General features: G+C 50.1%; 1 protein-coding gene across 1 annotated transcript in view; it reads left to right on the forward strand.

The window, feature by feature from the left end:
* Positions 1–2,651: 2,651 nt before the first annotated feature.
* LOC139763137 (uncharacterized) overlaps positions 2,652–21,712 on the forward strand; it is a 21,148-nt gene continuing 2,087 nt past the window's right edge. Inside the window, exons 1-2 of the mRNA XM_071688837.1 lie at positions 2,652–3,010; positions 12,213–12,673. Coding sequence (XP_071544938.1) covers positions 2,863–3,010; positions 12,213–12,673 — 609 coding nt within the window. The 5' untranslated portion in view covers positions 2,652–2,862. The remainder of the gene's footprint in view (positions 3,011–12,212; positions 12,674–21,712) is intronic.

The following is a 21,712-nucleotide window of genomic DNA, read 5'->3' on the forward strand; positions in this document are numbered from 1 at the left end:
CCCTGTAGTTGACAGTTATATGTAATCCATGACTTTGTAAAAGCCACATTAGGTGGGTCTTGAGAGGAACAAATGATAATCATGTCTCTTCAGGTCTCAAGCACAAGGTAGGGGTGTCTTGTCTTTATTTCAGAAAGCTTCGATAGCTGCTGGAAGAAAGGTGAGCCACGACGGGCGCACAACAGAGCGAGGAAGAAGAGGAGGAATGTGGATCGAGAAGCGCTGGAAAGTCTTTTGAAAATACGTACAGAGAAAACTTAACACTCAGGATCCTCAGGGTTTACGACGGCTACGCTAAAACTTAATAATACACTTTTACCATCACCATCCTCAGTAGTTAGGATTACGTTAATGTTTCCCATTACTCTCAAAATCTAGATGGTAGCAAAACATATATATATATAAAAAAGAAGTTTGCTACACCTGGAAGCTTGACACGGTCAAGTACTAACAAGATGAGACTTGCGAAGACTTTTATGTTAATTCGCTTGGGAAAATTCGCCCCTGCCATAACACAGTCTACCCCCAACGGGTTTCTGAGTGAGGCTAGGCTTGTACTCGAAGCTAACTTAAAGCTAATCCATCCTGCCTCAACGTAACCAAATCTATGGAGAGCTTTAGGGAGAAGGTGATCTTCACCGAGTTGATGCCATATCTGCAGTGAAATGATGAAGGTGAGTGAAGCAGGATGAGTAACTTGCGAGTAAGTAAAGGCAAGTGAGTAGTACTCGTTCAAGGGCCTGTGCGATAGAGGTTCAAGGTTAAGAGATAGGCTCCGCGCGCGCGCGCGCGTGAGAGAGGGACCATATTCACAGTGAAGTAATCATACACGCGCGAACGATCATTTTTTGACACGCTCCCACCAATCAGAGCGCGCGGGCTTCCTCCATTCACCCTACAGACCTGAGGTGTGTCTTATCCTCTTATTAAGATATCCATTGGCTCTCACGGAAGCGGCCGTGAGGAGTGAAAGCGACCATGCCCAGCCCAAAATATGTATATATGTTGTATATCTTCTGTGAACATCAGTTATACATGGGTGGGAATTTGAAAGGTGGATTTGGGTGTTTGTACGTGCGTCGGTATGAAGATGTGGTCCATATTTTGGTGTGGTCTTGTTGATAAGTCTACGGCCACAGTATATCATTTTGCCGTTATGATGCTTACTTATCCGGTTTTTAGTGTATATATATATATATATATATATATATATATATATATATATATATATATATATATATATATGATGTTTGTATAAAAGGATGCATCTCCATATATATGGTTTTACGTATGTGTGGGGTTACTGTTTGTATGGGGGAGAGGGGGTTCCACTCGTTTTGCCCCCCTTTCTTGTGTGGATGCATCATGTCATTACTCCTTTATGTGTATATACACACACACGCGCGCGCGCCAGCCTAATCTATACGTCCATTTATCGACCAGCTTCGAAGGGGAGGATGAACACCTGGGTTGTTTGTGGGCAGACTGCTCCGTCGAGGATTCCAACCTATGCAGGCCCGTGCTGGCTTCACATGGTCACTGACACTAACCAGTACACCACAGGGATCAACATCTTAATACTAACTGTATTTACTAATTACTCGTTATGTCCCATCTCTTAACCCTGTATATATGTAACTGTCTTTACTCTTATCTATACACACACACACACACACACACACACACACACACACACACAACACAACACACTAATCATGCGAGTACGCAAGCGATTGCATGTGCAAATTGTCAATATATCCTAGCATCTGTTTTTAAATCGCTTATCATTTACGAGACGTCTCCAAGTATAACATCAACAATAAAACTTATCACAGGTATGATGTGTATGAAAGATTGTCGCACAATAGACAACTTAGATCGCCCAGTCTTTATGTCTTGTACTCAGGCCACACACAACAGTAGGGAGGTGTGTGTGTGTGTGTGTGTCCGTCCGTCGTCGTCGTCTTCCTCCTCCTCCTCCTCCTCCTCCTCCTCCTCCTCCCGACCCCATAACTACTTGTCAACTGTGTCCTACAGTATTTCCTCACCTTGCACCAACAGCCTCTCAATGTCTCCAGGTCGGTCGAGGGACATGACGGGAACATATGTGTGTGTGTGTGGGGTAGAGAGGAAGAACCTGCTTGGTGGACTATGTACTACCTTCCCTATCAGCTGGTTCCTCGTATTATAGCAGTGTAGAAGGGTCCCTCATCAGCCGGCCGGCGCGCAACACACACACACACACTCTCTCGCTCTGGCTGTGCGGTCCCGTTGTTCTTCGTTATCACAAGTTACGCAGTGTGGTGTGGTGGACAGACTCGGGGGGGACGCTTACAGACCAGGTGTCATGCTTTTTATCCAGTGCTGTGTGAAGACGTAGGGTTCAAACTTTTGTACTGTGTTGGTGTGTGCGAGTGTGGAAGTTACTGGTGTGGTGGGAGGAGAGCGGCGACGAACTGTTTCTCATCCTGCGTCTGTCTTGGAACTGCAGATCGTCTTCTGTGGCGAGCGGGGAAGAGCGCGCCATCTGTTGCGGGTCGGGCGAACTGACCTTTCCTCCCTTCCGTTAAGGTAAGTCTTAAACACTGCAACATTAGGAATGTCAAGATTGTGTTGGTCAATGTGAAAATACAGGATTTCGTCATCGTGTTGCCTCATGAGATGCCTCGTGTTGGATTTATGAATGAAGAATTAGCTCCACCCACATATCTGCGCGCGCAGTGACGTCGAGGGAACCGAGTTTAAATACACCAGTTCAACTCACAGCTCAGTCATAACTTGCCTATTCGTCCAGACAACATTGAGTATTTGAAGCGAAAGTTCCATCGCTTCACTGTGATTTATATTTATTTAGGAAAGTGTATGTTGAGTGAGAATATAGAAATAACAGAAATGAGTGCCTATGACAATATGTGCGTGCTGGCGGACTCCTCCGTGGTAGCGCGCGTTTGTTCCAGAAATGTGACTACCTCAACTCAAAGAAACAAGGCCTTCTTATGGAAAACAGTCGGTGAGTATCCTGACCGCGCCAACTCGTCTCGACTTGTTTCAAAGGCGATTGGCGTTTACACACACTGGCCGCTTTGCTTGGAAGATGATGCATGTGTGGCGAAGGGAGATATATGTGTGTGTGTGTGTATATATATATATATATATATATATATATATATATATATATATATATATATATATATATATATATATTTATATATATATGTGTGTGTGTGTGTGTGTGGTGTGTGTGTGTGTGTTCCATGTGAAATCCTTTTGCATTTGGATGCGAGTCTCCACAAATACGAAGTTTTCATGGGGGTCAGTTCTTTTAGGGTGATACTCTTTGGTTTTGTGGTTGAGCGTGAGGATAATTGTTATATAAGTGTTATGGATAGGAATGATGTTAGTTTTGGTAATGTATTTCATAATCTTGGAGAAAAAGTGAAATTGTTTTATCAGAACGAAGGATTTAGCAAGTAAAAAAGAGAATCTTGATCCTTTTATATCAGGATACCTTAGCAAATATATGCAAGTGTAACGTAATCATGTGTTGTTGAAGAAATATGCTAAAGGAACGAGAAGAATGTTTTTGAGAAATTGTGATAAGAGATTTGAACTTTGATTCACTACTGTCCGTAGCCATGTCTAAAACGTTTGTTTATCATGCGTCGAAACGTTTGTCAACAACGTTGAAAGACTGAATGATGTGAAACGTTTGTAAGCATTTACGACAGATATTCAGTACTGATATAAAGAGTTTAAACAGTTATTGAAACTTGTTAGAATTGAAAGTGCTGGATTGGCTGGAACGTTAAGGCGATGAATAGGAAAGAAACGTTTTTGCATTTATTGTGCCAAAAGAGACATTTGGAAATGAAAATGGCTCAGTTTAGCAAATGTTTTCATGGCGTTATTACAGTTTTGGTAACAATTGTAAATGTCGATGAAAATACAGATGTCATTGACAAGAAAGTATACAATAGTTTACCCACTGGACCCGACCTTTGATGAGAAGAGAAAACGTTTCAGTTAATTTACATAAGAGGGTGTTTGGTACAGGATAAACTTAAAGAGTGAAAGTTGGCGCACGGGTCTTGGAGGAGTACATGCAGGTGAGTGCTTGCAAGGTTCTAGAGTACAGGCGAACGTTTGAAGATGTTTTGACTCCGCTTGGGTTTACGGTGCTAGAGAAACGTTTAATTACGGGTTGGCGCTGTTCATTGTGTGATCCAGTATTTTTGACGAATGATTCGCACGTATTGAGAATGGGGAAGAAACGTTTGTGGTTCGTTTCTTACATGGGAGGTTGAGACTGGCATGAAAAAGATTCGTGCGAAAACGTTCTTTTGTTGATCGAAACAGCTGGTGGATGACAGTGACCAGGAACTCTCCGAGGTGTGAGTGAAAGCAATGTGGATTGGGAGTAGCAAAGAAACGTTTTCCAGTGCTTAGACTAGATTGGTAATAAACGCTAGAAAACGGTTGGCTCTGACGGAATGATGAAACGTTCTTAAGTGGTATAAGCAAATGGTAATGTGCGAAAACGTTAGTAGGTTGTCATAACTAATGGTGTTGTAGGAGACTAGAAAACGTTTGTTTGTTTGGAATTGATGGTGTTTTGGAAACGTTTGTGGTTGGTTGGAACGAGTAGATGTGTTTTGGTCTAGGAAACGTTTATGGGTGATTGGGATGAATGATGAATGTGCCGGTCCAGGAAACGTTTGTGAGTGGTTGAAACGGGTGTTATGGGAGGTCAGTAAACGTTTGCGGGTGGATGAAGCGAGTGGTATCGTACTGGTCAAGGAAACGTTTACGGGTGGTTTAAGGAGTGGTCTTTTGGTGGTTAAGGGAACGTTTGTGGTCGGTTGGAACGAGAGGTCGTATTGTACAGGTGTAAGAAACGTTTGTGAGTTTTTGGAACGAATGATGCTCTTGCGGTGATTTAGGGAAACGTTTGTGGATGGTTGGAATTAGTGGTGGTGTGAAGGTCAAGGAAACGTTCTTAGAACGTGTTCGGCTGAGACGAGCAGTGTATTTCGTGGTGCAGCAGACGTTTGCGGACGGTCGGAGCACGAGTGGTGTTCGTGGGAGGGCAGGAAACGTTTGCGGGTGCTGAGGTCGAGTTAACGTGGGGGGGGGGGTAGTTGCTTTGGCCCGGGCTGGTTGGTGGAGGGTGATTTCGTCATAATGTGATAAGAAACTCATGTGCTCGAATAGTCCCTGTTTTGTTTTTGTTCTTTCGTATATCGTGTGTGGGTGTGTGTGTGTGTGGACGTGAAACAACCACACACACGCCTGTGTTGTTTGTCTCTGTTAAAAGCAAAGTGAATGTTAATGATACAGTGGAAGTTGGGCCAACATTCCCAAGGCGCTGTACCATTGCGTGTCCATCTGTTCACGGGGAACAGCTGGACATGTGAACACGGGGGACGCCGGACTGAATTATTCATCGAGAAATACACATTGGGTATTGGTACCAGACGTTTTTGGTATGGACCTTTTTTTTTTTTATTTCGGTTTGGGAGAGTGTGTTAAGAGAGTTTGTCACCGTGTATTTGTTTTGTTTTTTTGTTTTTCCTTGTCTGCACGTCTGTTTTTGTTTGTGTAGCCGTGTTATGTCTGTATGTGTTTGTTTATGTGTTTCATGTCTGTGTTTTGTGCATGTTTAAGTGTTTTGTTTTTTTGTAGGGATGTGATGAGTATGTCTTTTTTGTTGCGTACATATGAACCTAGGAATGTGTGTGTGTGTGTGTGTGTGTGTGTGTGTGTGTGTGTGTGTGTGTGTTACGGGGAGGGAGTTTTACACTCGTATTGCCCCGTCTCTTAACCTTTGTTTATATGTATCATGTCTTTCCTCTTATGTTATACACGCACTCTGAAGTATGTGTGTGTGTGTCTGTGTGTGTGTCTGTGTGTGTGTGTGTGTGTGTGTGTGTGTGTGTGTATGTCATCCAGACCTCTGGCACCTCGCCGCTATCTTCACTATCGCTATCTTTTTCCCCCACAAAGGAATCTAAGCAACGCACTCTCGGTCTTATGTCACACACACTCACCTCACCCACTTCCAGAGGCCCTTGAGTGGGGATTCTCTCTCTCTCTCTCTCTCTCTCTCTCTCTCTCTCTCTCTCTCTCTCTCTCTCTCTCTCTCTCTCTCTCTCACTTGGACACCGATGGGTCCTACCAGTTGGGAAGTCCACGAAATATACGCATCGTGTCAGTGTGTGTGTGTGTGTGTGTGTGTATACACTAGCGCACGTGGGGAAAGCGTCTTGCTCTGTCATGACGACTTGTAGAAAAATATCAGATAATATCATGGACCTGAAACGTACCTGGTTACATCAGGGAGTGGGGGCCCGACGCGATTCTTGACCAAGTTCCTCGCAGACGTAGAGTCCAGGACGCGTGCCCCCCCCCCCCCCCCCTGGCTATCGTCTGAACGAGCCAGGCCCTCTACGAGAGCCCTCCAGCTCTCTCTCTCTCTCTCTCTCTCTCTCTCTCTCTCTCTCTCTCTCTCTCTCTCTCTCTGTCTCTCTCTCTCTCTCTCTCTCTCTCAAGCTTTCCAAAGATGAAAATCGAGTTAAGGGATTAAGAATATATATATATATATATATATATATATATATATATATATATATATATATATATATATATATATATATATATTCCTATGAGTCCACGGGGAAAATGAAACACGATAAGTTCCCAAGTGCACTTTCGTGTAATAATCACATCGTCAGGGGAGACACAAGAAATATATATATATACATATATATATAATTTCTCCTCCCTCGAGGATGAGCAGGGGAAGGGCTGGACAACAACTGGCCAATATATCACATGGTAATACCCGGCTGGGATGACCCCCCCGAAACATTTTTCGGTGGTCTGAAAGTCATAACGGACGGACGCGGTGGGCGAGGTGAGGTGGGCAGTACCGGTTTGGTTGTGTACCACTGGCGGAGGAGGAGGAGGAGGAGGTGGGAGAGGAGGAGAGCCGACCCAGGAGGATGCTTAATGCCATATGTTATCCCAGCTCTAGACAGCTCCACTCCCCTTGTATATACACACATACACACTCACTCACACACACACACACACACACACACACATTCTCGCCGGCTTCCTCAATGGAATACCGCAAACCCCCCCCCCACTCCTCTCTGTCTCTCTCTCTCCTTCCCCCCACACACTCCACCTGCACCTCCCCATCTCATCCCATCCTCCCACCCAACCCAAATCTTAATACGCTCCTTGAGACGTATACAGATCGCTCTTGTACCGCCAGATAATAAGAGATATTAAACCCGCGTCAAAATTCTTGATTGGCAATGGCTCCCGCAGTGATTACGTACATTGGTCGAGGTTTTTTGTGGGCCGCTGTGTTGTATCGCTCTCGCCCATATATTTAACATTTTTACCCAAGGTGACCTGTCGTGGTGTGTTTTGCATGGTCAGTTTGCCAGTGGCGAGCAACACACACACACACACACACACACACACACACACCTGCTGGTCCTGATGCTTGCGTTCATCCAACCATCCTCAATTTTGCCCATTTTCTTCTTTTCGGTCTCTCATTTTCTTCTTTTCAGTCTCTCGTTTTCTTCCGTGTATCATGATTACTTACTCGCCTGTCTGTCCATATGACGAAGTGTAAAGCTTATTATTTTTTTCTTTCTTTTTTTTTTTTTTTTTCTTCTCTCTGTAGTAGTGTGGGTGAGTGCTTTTCCGCGTCACGTCGAGCATAATCATTTAAATACCGACAGGTTAATTGCGCCGTGGATCTCATTACCTGGAGTGATCATCGCAGGTAGAGTCATCCCAACACGTCCCCAAAACTTTTATTATCTGGAAATGTGGTCGTTAAAACCAGCCAATTTCCTCTGGCGGGCAATAATTCAATATCTGACCCGTCAATTTGAACCGTCCATCGCCCCTATTGTTGGACGGGAGAAGGGGGAGGGGAGGAAGGGAGGAGGAGGGGGTGTAGAATATCCATCGGCTGTTTGGGGGGGGGGAAACGCGGGCGAGGTTTCCCAGTCGGAAATGCACAAGCGACAACGGAGATCGTGTTTTAAGATGGGGTCCTGACCAGGCGACGGCGGTACACGGTCGCAACGGGGAAGAGAGAGGAGTGAGGGGAAAGTTAGTAGGAGTAAGGGTTTTGCGTAGAAGGGGCTAGGTGAGGGAGGAGGGGGTTGGTTGAGTGAGAGATAAGAGATAAAAAGAGGAAGAGGCGTTAATGGTGTGGTATAAGGTAAGGGTTTCCCCGGTGAGGGTATGTGTGTGTGTCTGTCTGTCTGTCTCTTGTTGTTGCCCCCGCGCGCCCGCCCCGCCACCCAAACAGTACCTACCTGATGGTGGAGGGCCTGGCGTACCTAGCATTTCCTGTGGGGGGGGGGAGGTGATTACAACGTGCGAGCTGTGATCTATATGTCATTGTAAATGGAGTTACGACGGGAGAGAGAGAGAGAGGTAGAGAGAGAGAGAGAGAGAGAGAGAGAGAGAGAGAGAGAGAGGGTGTGTGTGTGTGTGTGTGAGAGAGAGAAAGAGAGGGGAAAAAATTTCACACCAGCGCCAATAGTCTTGTACAGGAAATTAAATACGGTGCCCCAGTGATTTGACATGTCGATGTGTAAAGTCCGACATTCAAGGGGTTTAGAAAAACATGTCACTGTGGAAGCACTGGACAAGTGGAGCAGGTCAGGTGGAGATCATCCCGAGTGAGATAGAGCGAGAGTGAGATAGAGCAAGAGAGAGAGAGAGAGAGAGAGGTTTAAGGTTAGCCATGGGTAAGGCGTGGTGGCAAGGCAAAAGGGCATGGAAGGGCATTCGCGGTATTACCGGTCATATAAGGGAGAAGGCAGCCAGCCGGTCTGGTGATGCGAGGAGGGAGGGAGGGAGGAAGATGCCACAGCAACCTACACATTGTTCTCTCTCTCTCTCTCTCTCTCTCTCTCTCTCTCTCTCTCTCTCTCTCTCTCTCTCTCTCTCTGCATCTTCTGCTGCTGCTGTTGTGGTCTTCCTCCTCTTCTTCTTCTTCAGCCAGATGCACACCACTTTCTCTCCTCGAACAGACACTTAAGATACAGACAGACACGCACGCCAGAAGGATACTGTATACAGACGCGTGTGCAGCAGTGAAAGCAGCCGGAGCACACAGAGAGAGAGAGAGAGAGAGAGAGAGAGAGAGAGAGAGAGAGAGAGAGAGAGAGAAGTTGGTCAGGCCGCAGAGGGCATGACCGCTACGGAGACGCTAGGCTAGAGGCTTCCCCCCTCCTCCTCTCAAGACGGTGCAGCAGCAGCTGCTGGCCCCGCGGGCCACCACCAGGGCCAGAGAAGACGCGACAGAGGGCCACTGGAGAGAGAGGGAGAGGGAGGAACACCTGCAAGGAGGGGGAGTAGAGAAGGGTGGGATTATTCCCCATCTCAAGGGGTAATGGGCTCTGTGTGGTAGTGGTGTCACCCTGCATGGGAATGTAGGTGGGAAGGGTGGGAAGAACAGCTCCCCAACCCCCTGCTTTTCCAGTAGGTGGGAGGGAGGGAAAGGTGGAGGGTGGGGCCGTCCCTCCCTCCCCACCACCGACTTCGACGTCTGCTTCGTCGACGTCGGCTGGTGTGTGTGTGTGTGTGTGTGTGTGTGTGCCTCCGAGGATTACTGACGACTTCTCCCTGTGTGAGTTGAGTCATGTTTGTTGCTGTGTCGTGGTACCCCCTCCTCCACCTCCTCCTCCTCCTCCTCCTCTGCCCTCCTTCTCCCCCACTACTACCCCCCACCCCACACACACACCCCTCCCCCCTCCCTCCCTCCCTGCCCTGCTGTGTTGTTGTCGTTGTTGTCCATGTTGGCTGCGCTTGTCTGGCAAGTGTTGTGTGTTTTTTTGTTGTTGCTCTCTCTCTCTCTCTCTCTCTCTCTCTCTCTCTCTCTCTCAGTCTCTCCTTGTGTGCCCTGCATCTGTCTGCTTCGCAGACGTTTGTTTTGTGTCTTTGTTTGTTTGTTTGTTTTTTTCTTGTGCTGCACTTGTTAGGCACTTCAGACAGGTGATCAGTCTCCCTTGTGGAATGACACAGCCTTCCGTAGCAGACGGCTGACGGGAGGGCTTGGTGTCAGCTCCCGTGATTGGTGTATTGCTGTCAGCTCCCGTGATTGGTGTATTGCTGTCAGCTCCCGTGATTGGTGTATTGCTGTCAGGCTGTGATTGGTGGTTTACTGTTGGACTCCTCTGTGACTGGGTGTATTCATGTTCGACTCCGTGATTGGCACAGTATTGGCAGATTAGTGTAGGAGTTTCATACACTCTGTGATTGGTGTAGTGCGTGATTGGTGTAGTGCTGTTGGGCTTTGTGATTGGTGTGACGTTGTCCGAATCTATGATTGGTGTACAGCTACGGTCCTCTGTCATTGCTGTATTAGGGAATCCGTGATTGGTGTACAACTGCCTTACTCCGTGATCGCTGTATTAGTATCATGAATCGATAAATGGTACATCACCCTCATCCTCCGTGAATTCTGTATTCTGTGTCGGTGTCATGAACTTGTTATGGGTGGTGCATTACACTCGGAGAGAGAGAGAGAGAGAGAGAGAGAGAGAGAGTGTTCGAATGGCCTTTTTTTTTTTTATTATCTTGGTCTCCTTACTCATCTCTCTTTGATACGAGTCCCACCTGTAGCACGCTTGGGGGAGGGAGGGAGTGTGTGGCTTCATTGACGAAAGACTCGATGCATCATTCAGTCAAAGTCTTCTCCTGGCGGTCTGCAGCACCGTGTCACACAGCGAGTGACCTCGTCCATCTCCCGTGCCTTGGGGTGGTCAGAGACTGGTTGTCGTTAGGGATGTTGTTGGAGATGATTGATGGAGGAGGAGGATGAAGAGGAGGAGGAGGTTGTTTTGGAGGAGGAAGAGGATGAAGAGGAGGAGGAGGTTGTTTTGGAGGAGGAAGGAGGAGGAGGTTGTTGTAGAGTTAGGGGAGAGGGAATGTGTGTCGAATTGATGTTGTTATTTGGAGGAGGGAGGAGAAGGAGGAGGAGGAGGGGAAGGTGTTGGTGGAGGTTGGGTGAGGATGAGATAACGTGAGGATGGGGCAGGGTGGTGGTGGTGGTGGTGGTGGGTATGTGTCACACTGTTGGTGGTGGTGGTGGTGGTGGTAGACGGGGGACGACTCTTCCGAGAAGAGTGAATCACACACCGCCACCACCGCCGCCTTCACCGCCTCACACACACACACACACACACACACACACACACAGGCAAGAGCTGGGGTAGGTAGGTAGGTAGTCGAGCTTCGCCAGTACGGTGCACACACCACTTGGGGAGAGAGAAAGAGAGAGAGACACACACACACAACACACACTTGGCTTCGACAGCTCGGAGTGGACTCCTACTGCAGATAGGGAAGGTCTCCCCCTCCCCCCCCCCCCCCCCCCCCCCTCTCTCTCTCTCTCTCTCTCTCTCTCTCTCTCTCTCTCTCTCTCTCCATATCGCGTGTCGTAGACTTGACGGACGTGATTGATTCGCGGGATTAATGATTAGAGGCAGTATAGCGAAGGAGGAGGTAAGCCAGGTTGTTGGGTGCCCTTACGAAGCTTTCGTGTGATGTGGCCTCCCCAGTCTCTATGGGGTGAGGGGAGGCGAGGGGTTGGTAAATGGTTTCCCTCCCTCCTCACCGTGAGAGGACGTGTCTGTCTTATGTGATGTATTAATACAGTGCTTGTGGATTGACTCTGTATTCACCCTATAGAAGTTGATGTGCTTTGCATGTGACGGTACGATACAGACGGTGGGTAGTGAAGGAATGCATGACACATTTGGCTATACATGTTTTTTTCTCTCGTCATCACTTTGGTTGGAATTGTTTGTACGAGTAGGTAGGTGTCGTTTGATAGAGACGTCGTGTATTGATGAACCTGTGGGTTTGTTTGTTTGTTTTTTCTATCACGCCTCCATGATGTGCGATCGCCCTCCCCATCAGTAAAAGGCCCACACATCTTTGTCAGGCTTCGTCCCCAAGAGCTGAACACGTCCGAGCGTGTCTCGAGAACATTGACCTTGTTTCGCCAAGTGACCTTGGTTGTCACTGGTTCCGTCGATGCTCTCCCTCGAGATCTCGAACCCTGGGACATGGATGATGATGATGATGATGATATGATCTTGTAAGGCCATGTACACAATCTCGACCTCTTGCGACGAATCATAACCTTGTCCCTTACCTTGTTCCAGACTGGGCCCGCCTGTGTCTCCTGCTGCTCCTAGTGGTCAGCCCCGTCTCAGCAGTCCCCGTCAGAAGCAGAAGCACCAAGCAGTTCTTAGAAACAGCGGCAGCGGCGGCGGCAGCAGCAGCGGCAGCAGCAGCGGCGGCGGCTTCAGCGGCGTCGTCAGCGAACCCATCCGAAACAGTCGTGAACACCTTACAGTGGGAGTTGACCCAACAGGTGCTGGAGAGGCTGCGGCAGGAGGCGTACCAGCAGGAGCTGAGCAGGAGCAGCAGCAGCAGGTTTAACATGGAGGACGGCACCGACAATGTGGGCAGCAGCCGGGCCCGGCGCGAGGCAGCCCACTGGTCCCAGCCATGCACCAACCTCATCCACGACTCCTCCCACACCCCACAGTCCCTCAGTAGCTACATCCTGCAGGCCGTCGCTAAGGCCAAGAGCTACCTGGACACCTTCAAATCTGAATATGTAAGTATATATATACATATATATGTACATATATAAAAGCATGTTCCTCTCTCTCTCTCTCTCTCTCTCTCTCTCTCTCTCTCTCTCTCTCTCTCTCTCTCTCTCTCTCTCTCATCGAGTTACCTGTTTTCGTATTTTCTAACCATCGACAAATTGGTCTCATAGAGACGAGAGCCCAGCCTGTATATTTCCCCCATATATATATATATATATATATATATATATATATATATATATATATATATATATGTATATAGATAGATAGATAGATAGATAGATAGATAGATAAGTAGATATATAGTCACTTATACTTTAATTGATGTTTGTTGATTGCGTGGACAAATTAGACGAAGTAGAGTAGGAAAATAAGTTTGGATCAGCTGGTCGAGTGAGTTCGATGATTGCGGGTTTGGGGCGGGGCCGTAGCGTGCCCGTCACGCCCACACCCACGCCCCCCCCCCCCCCCCTCCCTCTAGCTCCTGTGTTGATAACGCCTCCGTCTGCCGCCGCCCTCATGACCACTTGTGTCCGCTAACAGAGCCCTTACGATCACTCTCGTCCGTCCGCGCGCGCCCCCGCGTTTTCTACCTCTTCAGCCAAGAAGGTCCTTAGTCCACACACCATTTTTTTTTTATTGATTTTTTTTTTTTTCCTCCAATCTCGCCAGCTTTTTTTCCCCCCACACTGCTGCCTCCCGCCTCACTCTTTCTGACATAATCCACACGGCCCCTCCCCCCAACCCTCCCTCCCATATACATGCCTTTTGACACACAGACACACGCGCGCGCGCACCTTTTGACACCATCCACACGCACCCTCCTCCACACACACGCACCTCTTCGCAGAACAGTCAGGCCCTCCTGTGCGTTGGTTCTCTCTCTCTCTCTCTCTCTCTCTCTCTCTCTCTCTCTCTCTCTCTCTCTCTCTCTCTCTCTCTCTCTCTCCTGTGGTGGACCGTGAGCGGACAAACCCAACCCACCTCCTCCTCCTCCTCCTCCTCCTCCACCACCACAATAACCACCCCCCTCCCCCCTTCTCATCCCCTTCCTTCCTCCCCCTCCACCACAAGCATCGGCGGCGACGCCTCCACTGCTGAGATCATACCTCGAATAACTTTGTGACCCGATAAGATAAGGAGAGGCGCGTTCCCCACATACCCCTTCATGATACACAGGGCTGTGCGATCACTGCTAGCGGAACCCTGACAAGGATTGTGCTGTGTGTGGTGTGTGTGTGTGTGCACCCGTCCGCCATGTGGGATTCTTTTTACTTTCTCTCTCTCTCTCTCTCTCTCTCTCTCTCTCTCTCTCTCTCTCTCTCTCTCCCCACACACACAGGCCTTCTCGTGAATATGCAAGCACACACAGCAGTTGCACGGGACATTGCCATGTGTTGGACACGGGTATGATCACACGCGCGCAAGCAAGCAAGCAAGCACACACACACACACACACACACACACACACACACACACACACACACACAGAGTAGAGATTGCAGTACACACGCAGCCATCCTTCTACTACTACTCTCTCTCTCTCTCTCTCTCTCTCTCTCTCTCTCTCTCTCTCTCTCTCTCTCTCTCTCAGGCAATTTTTTTTTTTTGGGGGGGTTGGAGGGGATGTTGGAGAGTAAGATATATTTAGACAAAACCTTACGGCTGTAAGAGGTCTTACGAGGCTGGAGAAAACTCTACCCTAACAAGGATGCCAGTCGTTAGTTAAGTGGCCAGTCATTAGGGAGAGATTAGTTAAGTGACCAATCATTAGGGAGAGAATAGTTAAGTGGCCAGTCATTAGGGAGAGATTAGTTAAGTGACCAATCATTAGGGAGAGAATAGTTAAGTGGCCAGTCATTAGGGAGAGGTTAGTTAAGTGACCAATCATTAGGGAGAGAATAGTTAAGTGGCCAGTCATTAGGGAGAGGTTAGTTAAGTGGCCATTCATTAGGGAGAGGTTAGTTAAGTGGCCAGTCATTAGGGAGAGATTAGTTAAGTGACCAATCATTAGGGAGAGGTTAGTCAAGTGACCAGTCATTAGGGAGAGATTTGCCAGTCATCAGAGAGTGATTAGTTAAGTGGGCCATCATCTGGGAGGTATTAGCTAAGAGCTCGGATTGTTTTGAGACAACACACACACACACACACACACACACACACACACACACACACACACACACTACCTGATCTCTCTATTCCCCTCTCGTGTGTGTGTGTGTGTGTCGTTCCTCCTACCCTCGCATTCGTCCTGGGCGTCGTCGTCGTCGTCGTCGTCGTGTTATGCACCGCTTGTTCCCTCTCTGCCCCCCCAGAGCCTCCTGGTCAGTCCTGGGAGCAGCCTTGCATTAGGGAAAAGCATTACTCATATGCTTGAACCCATTCCTCCTCCTCCTCCTCCTCCTCCTCCTCCTCCTCCTCCGTGCCCACGGAGAGGGAGAGGGAGGGCGGAGGGAAAGGGGGTGTGTGTGCGCTTGTACCCACCCAGCTCTCACACGCGAGGAAAAGTGACTTTTGAATCACGTTCTTGACGACGAGGACAAGAAAAAAAAATATGTAGATATATATAAGATGAACCACCGCCCTGGGAATTAGTTTGACTCTCTCTCTCTCTCTCTCTGGCTAATCCCTGGCGGTCGGATTTGACCCAGTGTGACACCAGGTCGAATGTACGAGTATCACATGTGTCATGACGACGTAAGGAGAGGAGAGGTAGAGGAGGAAGGAGGTTGAGGGCTGGTGTGTTTATATGTGTCATAACGAGGGAGGGCTGTCTTATCATGTATCCCGGCGTGAGGGAGGGAGGGAGGGCTGTCTTATCATGTATCCCGGCGTGAGGGAGGGAGGGAGGGCTGTCTTATCATGTGTCCTGGCGGGAGGGAAGGCTGTCTTATCATGTATCCTGGCGTGAGGGAGGGCTGTCTTATCACATGTATCACGACGAGGGAGGGAGGGTGGCAGGCAGAGTGAGTGAGGGAGGGAGGAGGTGATGGTGTTGGTGGTGTATCTCATGTGTCACGACCAGGAGGCTGCATTACCCATGCCCCCAATTTTCCCTCCACCACCAAGCTCGGCATTTGAGCACCCTCCCCTTGGTAGGACGATAGAAAGCTGCGTGTGACTGTGTGTGTGTGTGTGTGTGTGGAGAGAGAGAGAGAGAGAGAGAGAGAGAGAGAGAGAGAGCCATGATCTCTAGGACACACACACACACACACACACACACACACACACACACTCACACACACACACGTTACTCATTTCCTCACGCCGTGAACGCACCCCCGCCTGCTTCTACAGGAGGGTCGTCCCTGCCTTGCCCTCCCTCCCTCAAGATCACTGTCGTGTCTGTGGGAGCTGTGATGATGAGGGCCCCAGTGCCCCGCCCCAGCCACACTGCGCTTCAGGATCGCCCCCAGCAGGATGCCTGACATTCTTCGTCAGCGTGCTGACGAAGATGATGGCTATTTGTGTTTTGTTTTGTTTTTTTTGTTTCTTTTTTTTCTTTTTAACAAGATGGTTACGTAATGAAGGTGATTAAATGATGCGATTTTGGGCGCTGAGACAACGGGGGAGGGAGGCATGGGTTATATCTACCGGGAGCTGTGTGTGTGTGTGTGTTAATGATTCAGGAACGGTTTGTATGTTAATTATAGTACGAAACTCGTAGATCCGGTTGTCTGACGGGTCGAGTCGTGGCGGAGAGGGAGGGGAAACTTTACAGAGAGAGAGAAAAAAAAGATGAATAAAACCTTGAACCTGTTTTCCATTTTTGGTTCTTTCTCTCCCATAGAGCGTTAGGGAGGAGGGTTGTATGGAAGTATGTAGGTCTACCCTCTCTCTCTCTCTCTCTCTCTCTCTCTCTCTCTCTCTCTCTCTCTCTCTCTCTCTCTCCGTGTTCTTACTATAGCCGTCTGGAACTTTTGGATTGTCATGGAATATTTATAGAAACCTGTCGAATCCCGGCGGACAAGAAACGTTGTGTGAGAGAGAGAGAGAGAGAGAGAGAGAGAGAGAGAGAGAGAAGGGAGCTCCGCTCGCCCGGGTTGGCCTTTCCAGCCCCTCGACGTCACTGTGTGGTTGCGTCATGGCCGCGTCACCGACGCGTCACATCCTGGCCCGGCCAGTTAGCGCAGGGGTCACCGGGGGATAGGCGGAGCCTCGTCAGGTGTCGGGCTCGCCGGAGGAATCCACGCTGGATTATGACGTCACCGGTGGCCAATGTTGACGAAGGCATTGTTCTTGATTAAAGATGGCGATGATTGAGGTCCGTACGAGAGAAGGGAGGGAGGGAGTGACATCTAGTGGTCACGGCGTTAGAAGGGCAACTGCATGCTTAATCTCCCCCTTCCTCCTCCTCCTCCTCCCCCTTCCCCTCTTTCTCTCCCCCTCCTCCCTTGAAATGGCTTAAGGGTGTCGTCATTGTGTGTGTGTAGGGGGGGTGGGGAGAAACAACGCCGCATGCGACCCAAAGGGTTGACATCCTGTGGGCTCCGGTCTTGCGGACGTGTCCGTGGCTCTCGTCCTTGTTTCTAACATCGTCCGTTTGTTGACAGTGTGTATGTGCGTCCGTGTATGGCAGGTGGAGGTGTGTGTGTCCGTGTATGGCAGGTGGAGGTGTGTGTGTCCGTGTATGGGTGGTGGAGGTGTGTGTGTCCGTGTATGGGAGGTGGAGGTGTGTGTGTGTGTGTGTGTGTGTGTGTGTGTGTGTATGGGAGGGGGACGAGGAGTGTGTGTGTGTGTGTGTGTGGGAGGTGGAGGTGTGTGTGTGTGTGTGTGTGTGGGTGTGTGTGTGTGTATGGGAGGGGGAGGAGGAGTGTGTGTGTGTGTGTGTATGGGAGGGGGAGGAGGAGTGTGTGTGGGTGTGTGTGTGTGTGTGTTACTTGGGGCGGGTCTCCCCGGTGGTCGTGGGGCGGGTGGTGGTCGTCACCGGGGAGGGAGGCCGCTACAGTGCTTCCTTCCTGGATTACTCAAGCAGATTATAGTGAACAGTTACACACCAGGAGAGGGAAAGGGAGAGAGAGAGAGAGAGAGAGAGAGAGAGAGAGAGAGAGAGAGAGAGTTTGGACATTCAGCACACCGGTCATACAAGGGAGGACGGGGGGGTGCTCTCTCTCTCTCTCTCTCTCTCTCTCTCTCTCTCTCTCTCTCTCTCTGTGCCCGCTTGGACTCGTGGGCGTGAAACAAGTGGTTTCGGACGTGGGCGTGAGAGCATATGTCTGCGAGGGTGCGTGGGCGGGGGAACCCGGTGTTTGGACGTGGAGTAGGTACATGTTGGTGTAAGGGAGGAAGAGGGGTGAGAAAGCAGGTGTTTTGTACGTGGACGTGTGTAGACACACACAACCTCAGCCGTGGGAGGACACGGGGGAGGAGGAGGAGCCTCACGTCCGTAGAGGGAACACGGACAGCCTCATGTGCTTCCCCCCTTGTCCGTAGGGGGGAAACACGGACGCCCTCACATCCAGCCCCCGTCCGTAGGAGGAACACGGACCCGCACGTCCTGCACCCCGTCCGTGGTTGCTTCACCAGCTTCGCTACCTGGATCTGGTATGTTCCGCCTTCTCGACACCTGGACACGAGATACTGGTACTTGATTTAAAGTACTTCATACCACGTTACGAGCGCAGCTCGCCTAATGACCTCATCGTTAAAACAAGTACCCCTCTGTGTGTGTGTGTGTCTGTGTGTGTGTGTGTGTGTGTGTCTGTGTGTGTCTGTGTGTGTAATGATCGTGTATTATTATTTGCCGTGTTTACATCCCGAAATTTTTCGGTGTTTCCGGAGGGATGTGGGGGGGGGGAAGAGAGGGGAGGGGGGTGGGTGGAGGGGGGTTAGATAGAGAGAGAGAGAGAGAGAGAATCCGTGAGTATGACGTCATGCGACCGCCGAGGCGGATATGCCTGCCTCGATCGCCCCTCGGACGCCTGGTCGTAGGGTCGAGTTTCCTTCGGCGCTTGGGGGGGAGGGGGGAGGAGGCAGTGGTTGTCAGGGGAGGGGAGGAGGAGGGGGGGGATGACTCACGTGACCACAGGGGCGAGAAATGCTTTTGTGATTCCTAGAATCGGCGGGAAAGAACCGAGAATTTGGTTTTATGGGATGATCCACAAGACTGGGGTGAGGAGGAGGAGGAGGAAGAAGGGGTATTGGAGGAGGAGGAGGAGGACGTAGTAGAGGTAGCGGAGGAGACCAAGGCACAGAGCTTGGAGGAAAGAGAGAGAGAGAGAGAGAGAGGCCTCCCCTTCAGGTGGCCCATGATAGGGGGAGGACTCTGGCTGGGTTGGTGACTCAAAAATGTTGGACACTAAGCCGTGAAGTTAGGCCAGACGACGCCGGGAGGCCCGCGCGCTAGCCTAGACCTGTTGATGCTGCAGACGAGGTTTAGACTCGTTCGTTACGTTTCGCCGATTGGAGGCGGGGAAAAAAAGAAACACATTTTCAAGTAGACCCCCTTTTTTTTTTTTTAGACGTTTTCCCTCTTAAGACGAACGTTTAAGGAGCGTTTAAGTTACTGTCGTAATTTCTTTTCTTTTATTTTCACCTTCTTGGGTCTGTTGTTCGACTAACGGGGAAGGCTGGGTGATGGAGAGAAAGAGAGAGAGAGTATAAAGCCCTGTGAGAGAGAGAGAGAGAGAGAGAGTGTGTGTGTTTGAGTTGCAACATCGGAACCCTATCATCCCATCCCCCCCTCCCTTGTGGTCACTCCCGGGGCGGCTCTCACCCACATATGTGAGAGTTGAGGAGAGAGAGAGGTATGTGTGTGTGTGTGTGTGTGTGTGTGTGTGGTGGAGGGAGCACTCTGACCCCTTCGGCCTCCACACCCAGGCACGAAAAGACGGGGAACATCCGATATTTTGCCACAGCCAGAGAGGTCGTGTGTCCACCACCACCTCCACACACACATCCATCCCCGCTCCCCCTTTACCACCACTTCTCCTCCTGCCACCTCCTCTCCTCTCCCTCATCCCAGCTTTGGGTCTTTGCTCCTGTGGTATGATCACGTCACGGACCACTTGCCCCTCACCCCCCCCCTCCCACCCCCTCCCCCCACACTTTGGGAAATCCCGTCTGGAGGTAAGGCTCGGTACGTGATCTGATTCACCTCTCTCTCTCTCTCTCTCTCTCTCTCTCTCTCTCTCTCTCTCTCTCTTCTCTCTCTCTCTATCTATCTATCTATCTATCTATCTATCTGTCTGTCTGTCTCTGTATCCCTTCTCTCCCCGTCTCGCTCTGTCCCGTCTTCCCTACACACACCCACACCCCTTCCCTTGCTTCCCGTCTCTCTCTCTCTCTCTCTCTCTCTCTCTCTCTCTCTCTTCCCAGCTTGCCCCTTGCCTGATCTGTCTCCTCCCTTATACCTCCTCATGATACCTCCTCATTCTCCTCCTCCTTGTTTACCAGCCTCATTACGAGCCTTATGCCCTGCTTGCCCGGGCCTTCATCATGCCCTGTGTCGACAGCCACCGCCTCCGCCTCCTCCTCCTCCACCTCCTCCATCTCCTCCTCCTCCTCCCCCGAGGTGTGTCCCAGCCGTGACTTTCCCGCGTCCTCGTCATGTCCTGCCTGACGGTGACCTCCGCGCGTCCCGGGCGTGGGCGTGGGCGTGGATCTTGCGAGTGGCATATTGGGCGTGCGGCAGACGGACTGGGAGTTTGGGGGTGGGGGGTTGGTGTGTGCAGTACCGGAAGTAACCCACAGAGGCGGGGAATTTCCGAGTCTGGGCGACTATACCACCCGCCTGCCATCACACCACACCACACCACGACACGCCACACCTGCCGCCCACGCTTGCACCACACTCACTGGAGGAGGAGCGGACGTCCCCCTCCTCCTCCTCCCCGTTCTCTCTCTCTCTCTCTCTCTCTCTCTCTCTCTCTCTCTCTCTCTCTCTCTCTACCTCCCTCCCTCCGTGACCACAACGCCTCCTCCCACACACCCCAGCCAGCCAGCCAGCACAGCCCCAGCCTTAGGGGTGACTCCTCGCTCTCCCAGTACTTCCACAGTCGTCCGTATTAATATTTTCCCCCATCACACTTTGCAACTTCCGCGGGGTTTCCTCTCTCTCTCTCTCTCTCTCCCCACCCATCCACCCTTCCTTCCTTCCTTCCTTCCTTCCTTCCTTCCTTTCCACCACACTGCCACTACCATCTCCCGTTGCACTGTCACCACTACCCCTCCATCACCACGCCGCCACATTTACCACTTCCCTTCCTCCGAGTATTAGACCCGAAAGGATCCCCTTCATCCCCTACTGTCATGCATAGACAGACGTAGGCATCACTCTTTTTTTCCCTCTCTTTTTACTGTAATGTCTCAATGTCTTCATGATTTTTTTTATACAGAGCTCTCTCTCTCTCTCTCTCTCTCTCTCTCTCTCTCTCTCTCTCTCTCGCAATGTTATTTTCGAAGTACCTTGAAAGGGTCGCGCCCGGCGGAGCTGGACGAGATAGCGGCGATAAGGAGAGGAGGAGGAGGAGAATGGGTAAGGTGTGTGTGTGTGTGTGTGTGTGTGTCACAGGGCTGCACTTTTCAAAGTCTTGGGCCCCAACGCCATGCATGAATTACCGGCAGAATGTCAAGTATGAGCGATAAGATATCCGGGAGATCTTGGGAGACGGGAAGGGTGATAAGGGGGGCGGGGCGGCGGCGGCGCCTTCCCCCACCCCCATATCTTGTGGGGTATCTCCAAAGACGATGGCTCTCGAGCTTGAGAAGTGTCTTTGGATGATCACCAGGGCCAAAGGAGGCGTGTCAGTCACCCTCAGTTCGCGCCGCCGGGTTGCTACGTCCGAGTCCCTGCGCGGCCGCTTCATACCCCCCCCTCGTCAGAGCTCCTCCTACCAACGTGCACTTCGAGTCGTTGGTTTCAAGTCAAAGCAGACGAAGTCAGTCCGGCCGCTGCTGAAAAGTCTATGGGATGTGTGTTCCCGCTTTGGGGCATAATCTTACGTCAGCAGACAAAGATATATATATATATATATATATATATATATATATATATATATATATATATATATATGAGGAGAGGCACCCGTGAGTAAGACCTCATT

The sequence above is a fragment of the Panulirus ornatus genome, chromosome 3 (genome assembly GCF_036320965.1).
Source record: "Panulirus ornatus isolate Po-2019 chromosome 3, ASM3632096v1, whole genome shotgun sequence".
Taxonomy (NCBI): domain Eukaryota; kingdom Metazoa; phylum Arthropoda; class Malacostraca; order Decapoda; family Palinuridae; genus Panulirus; species Panulirus ornatus.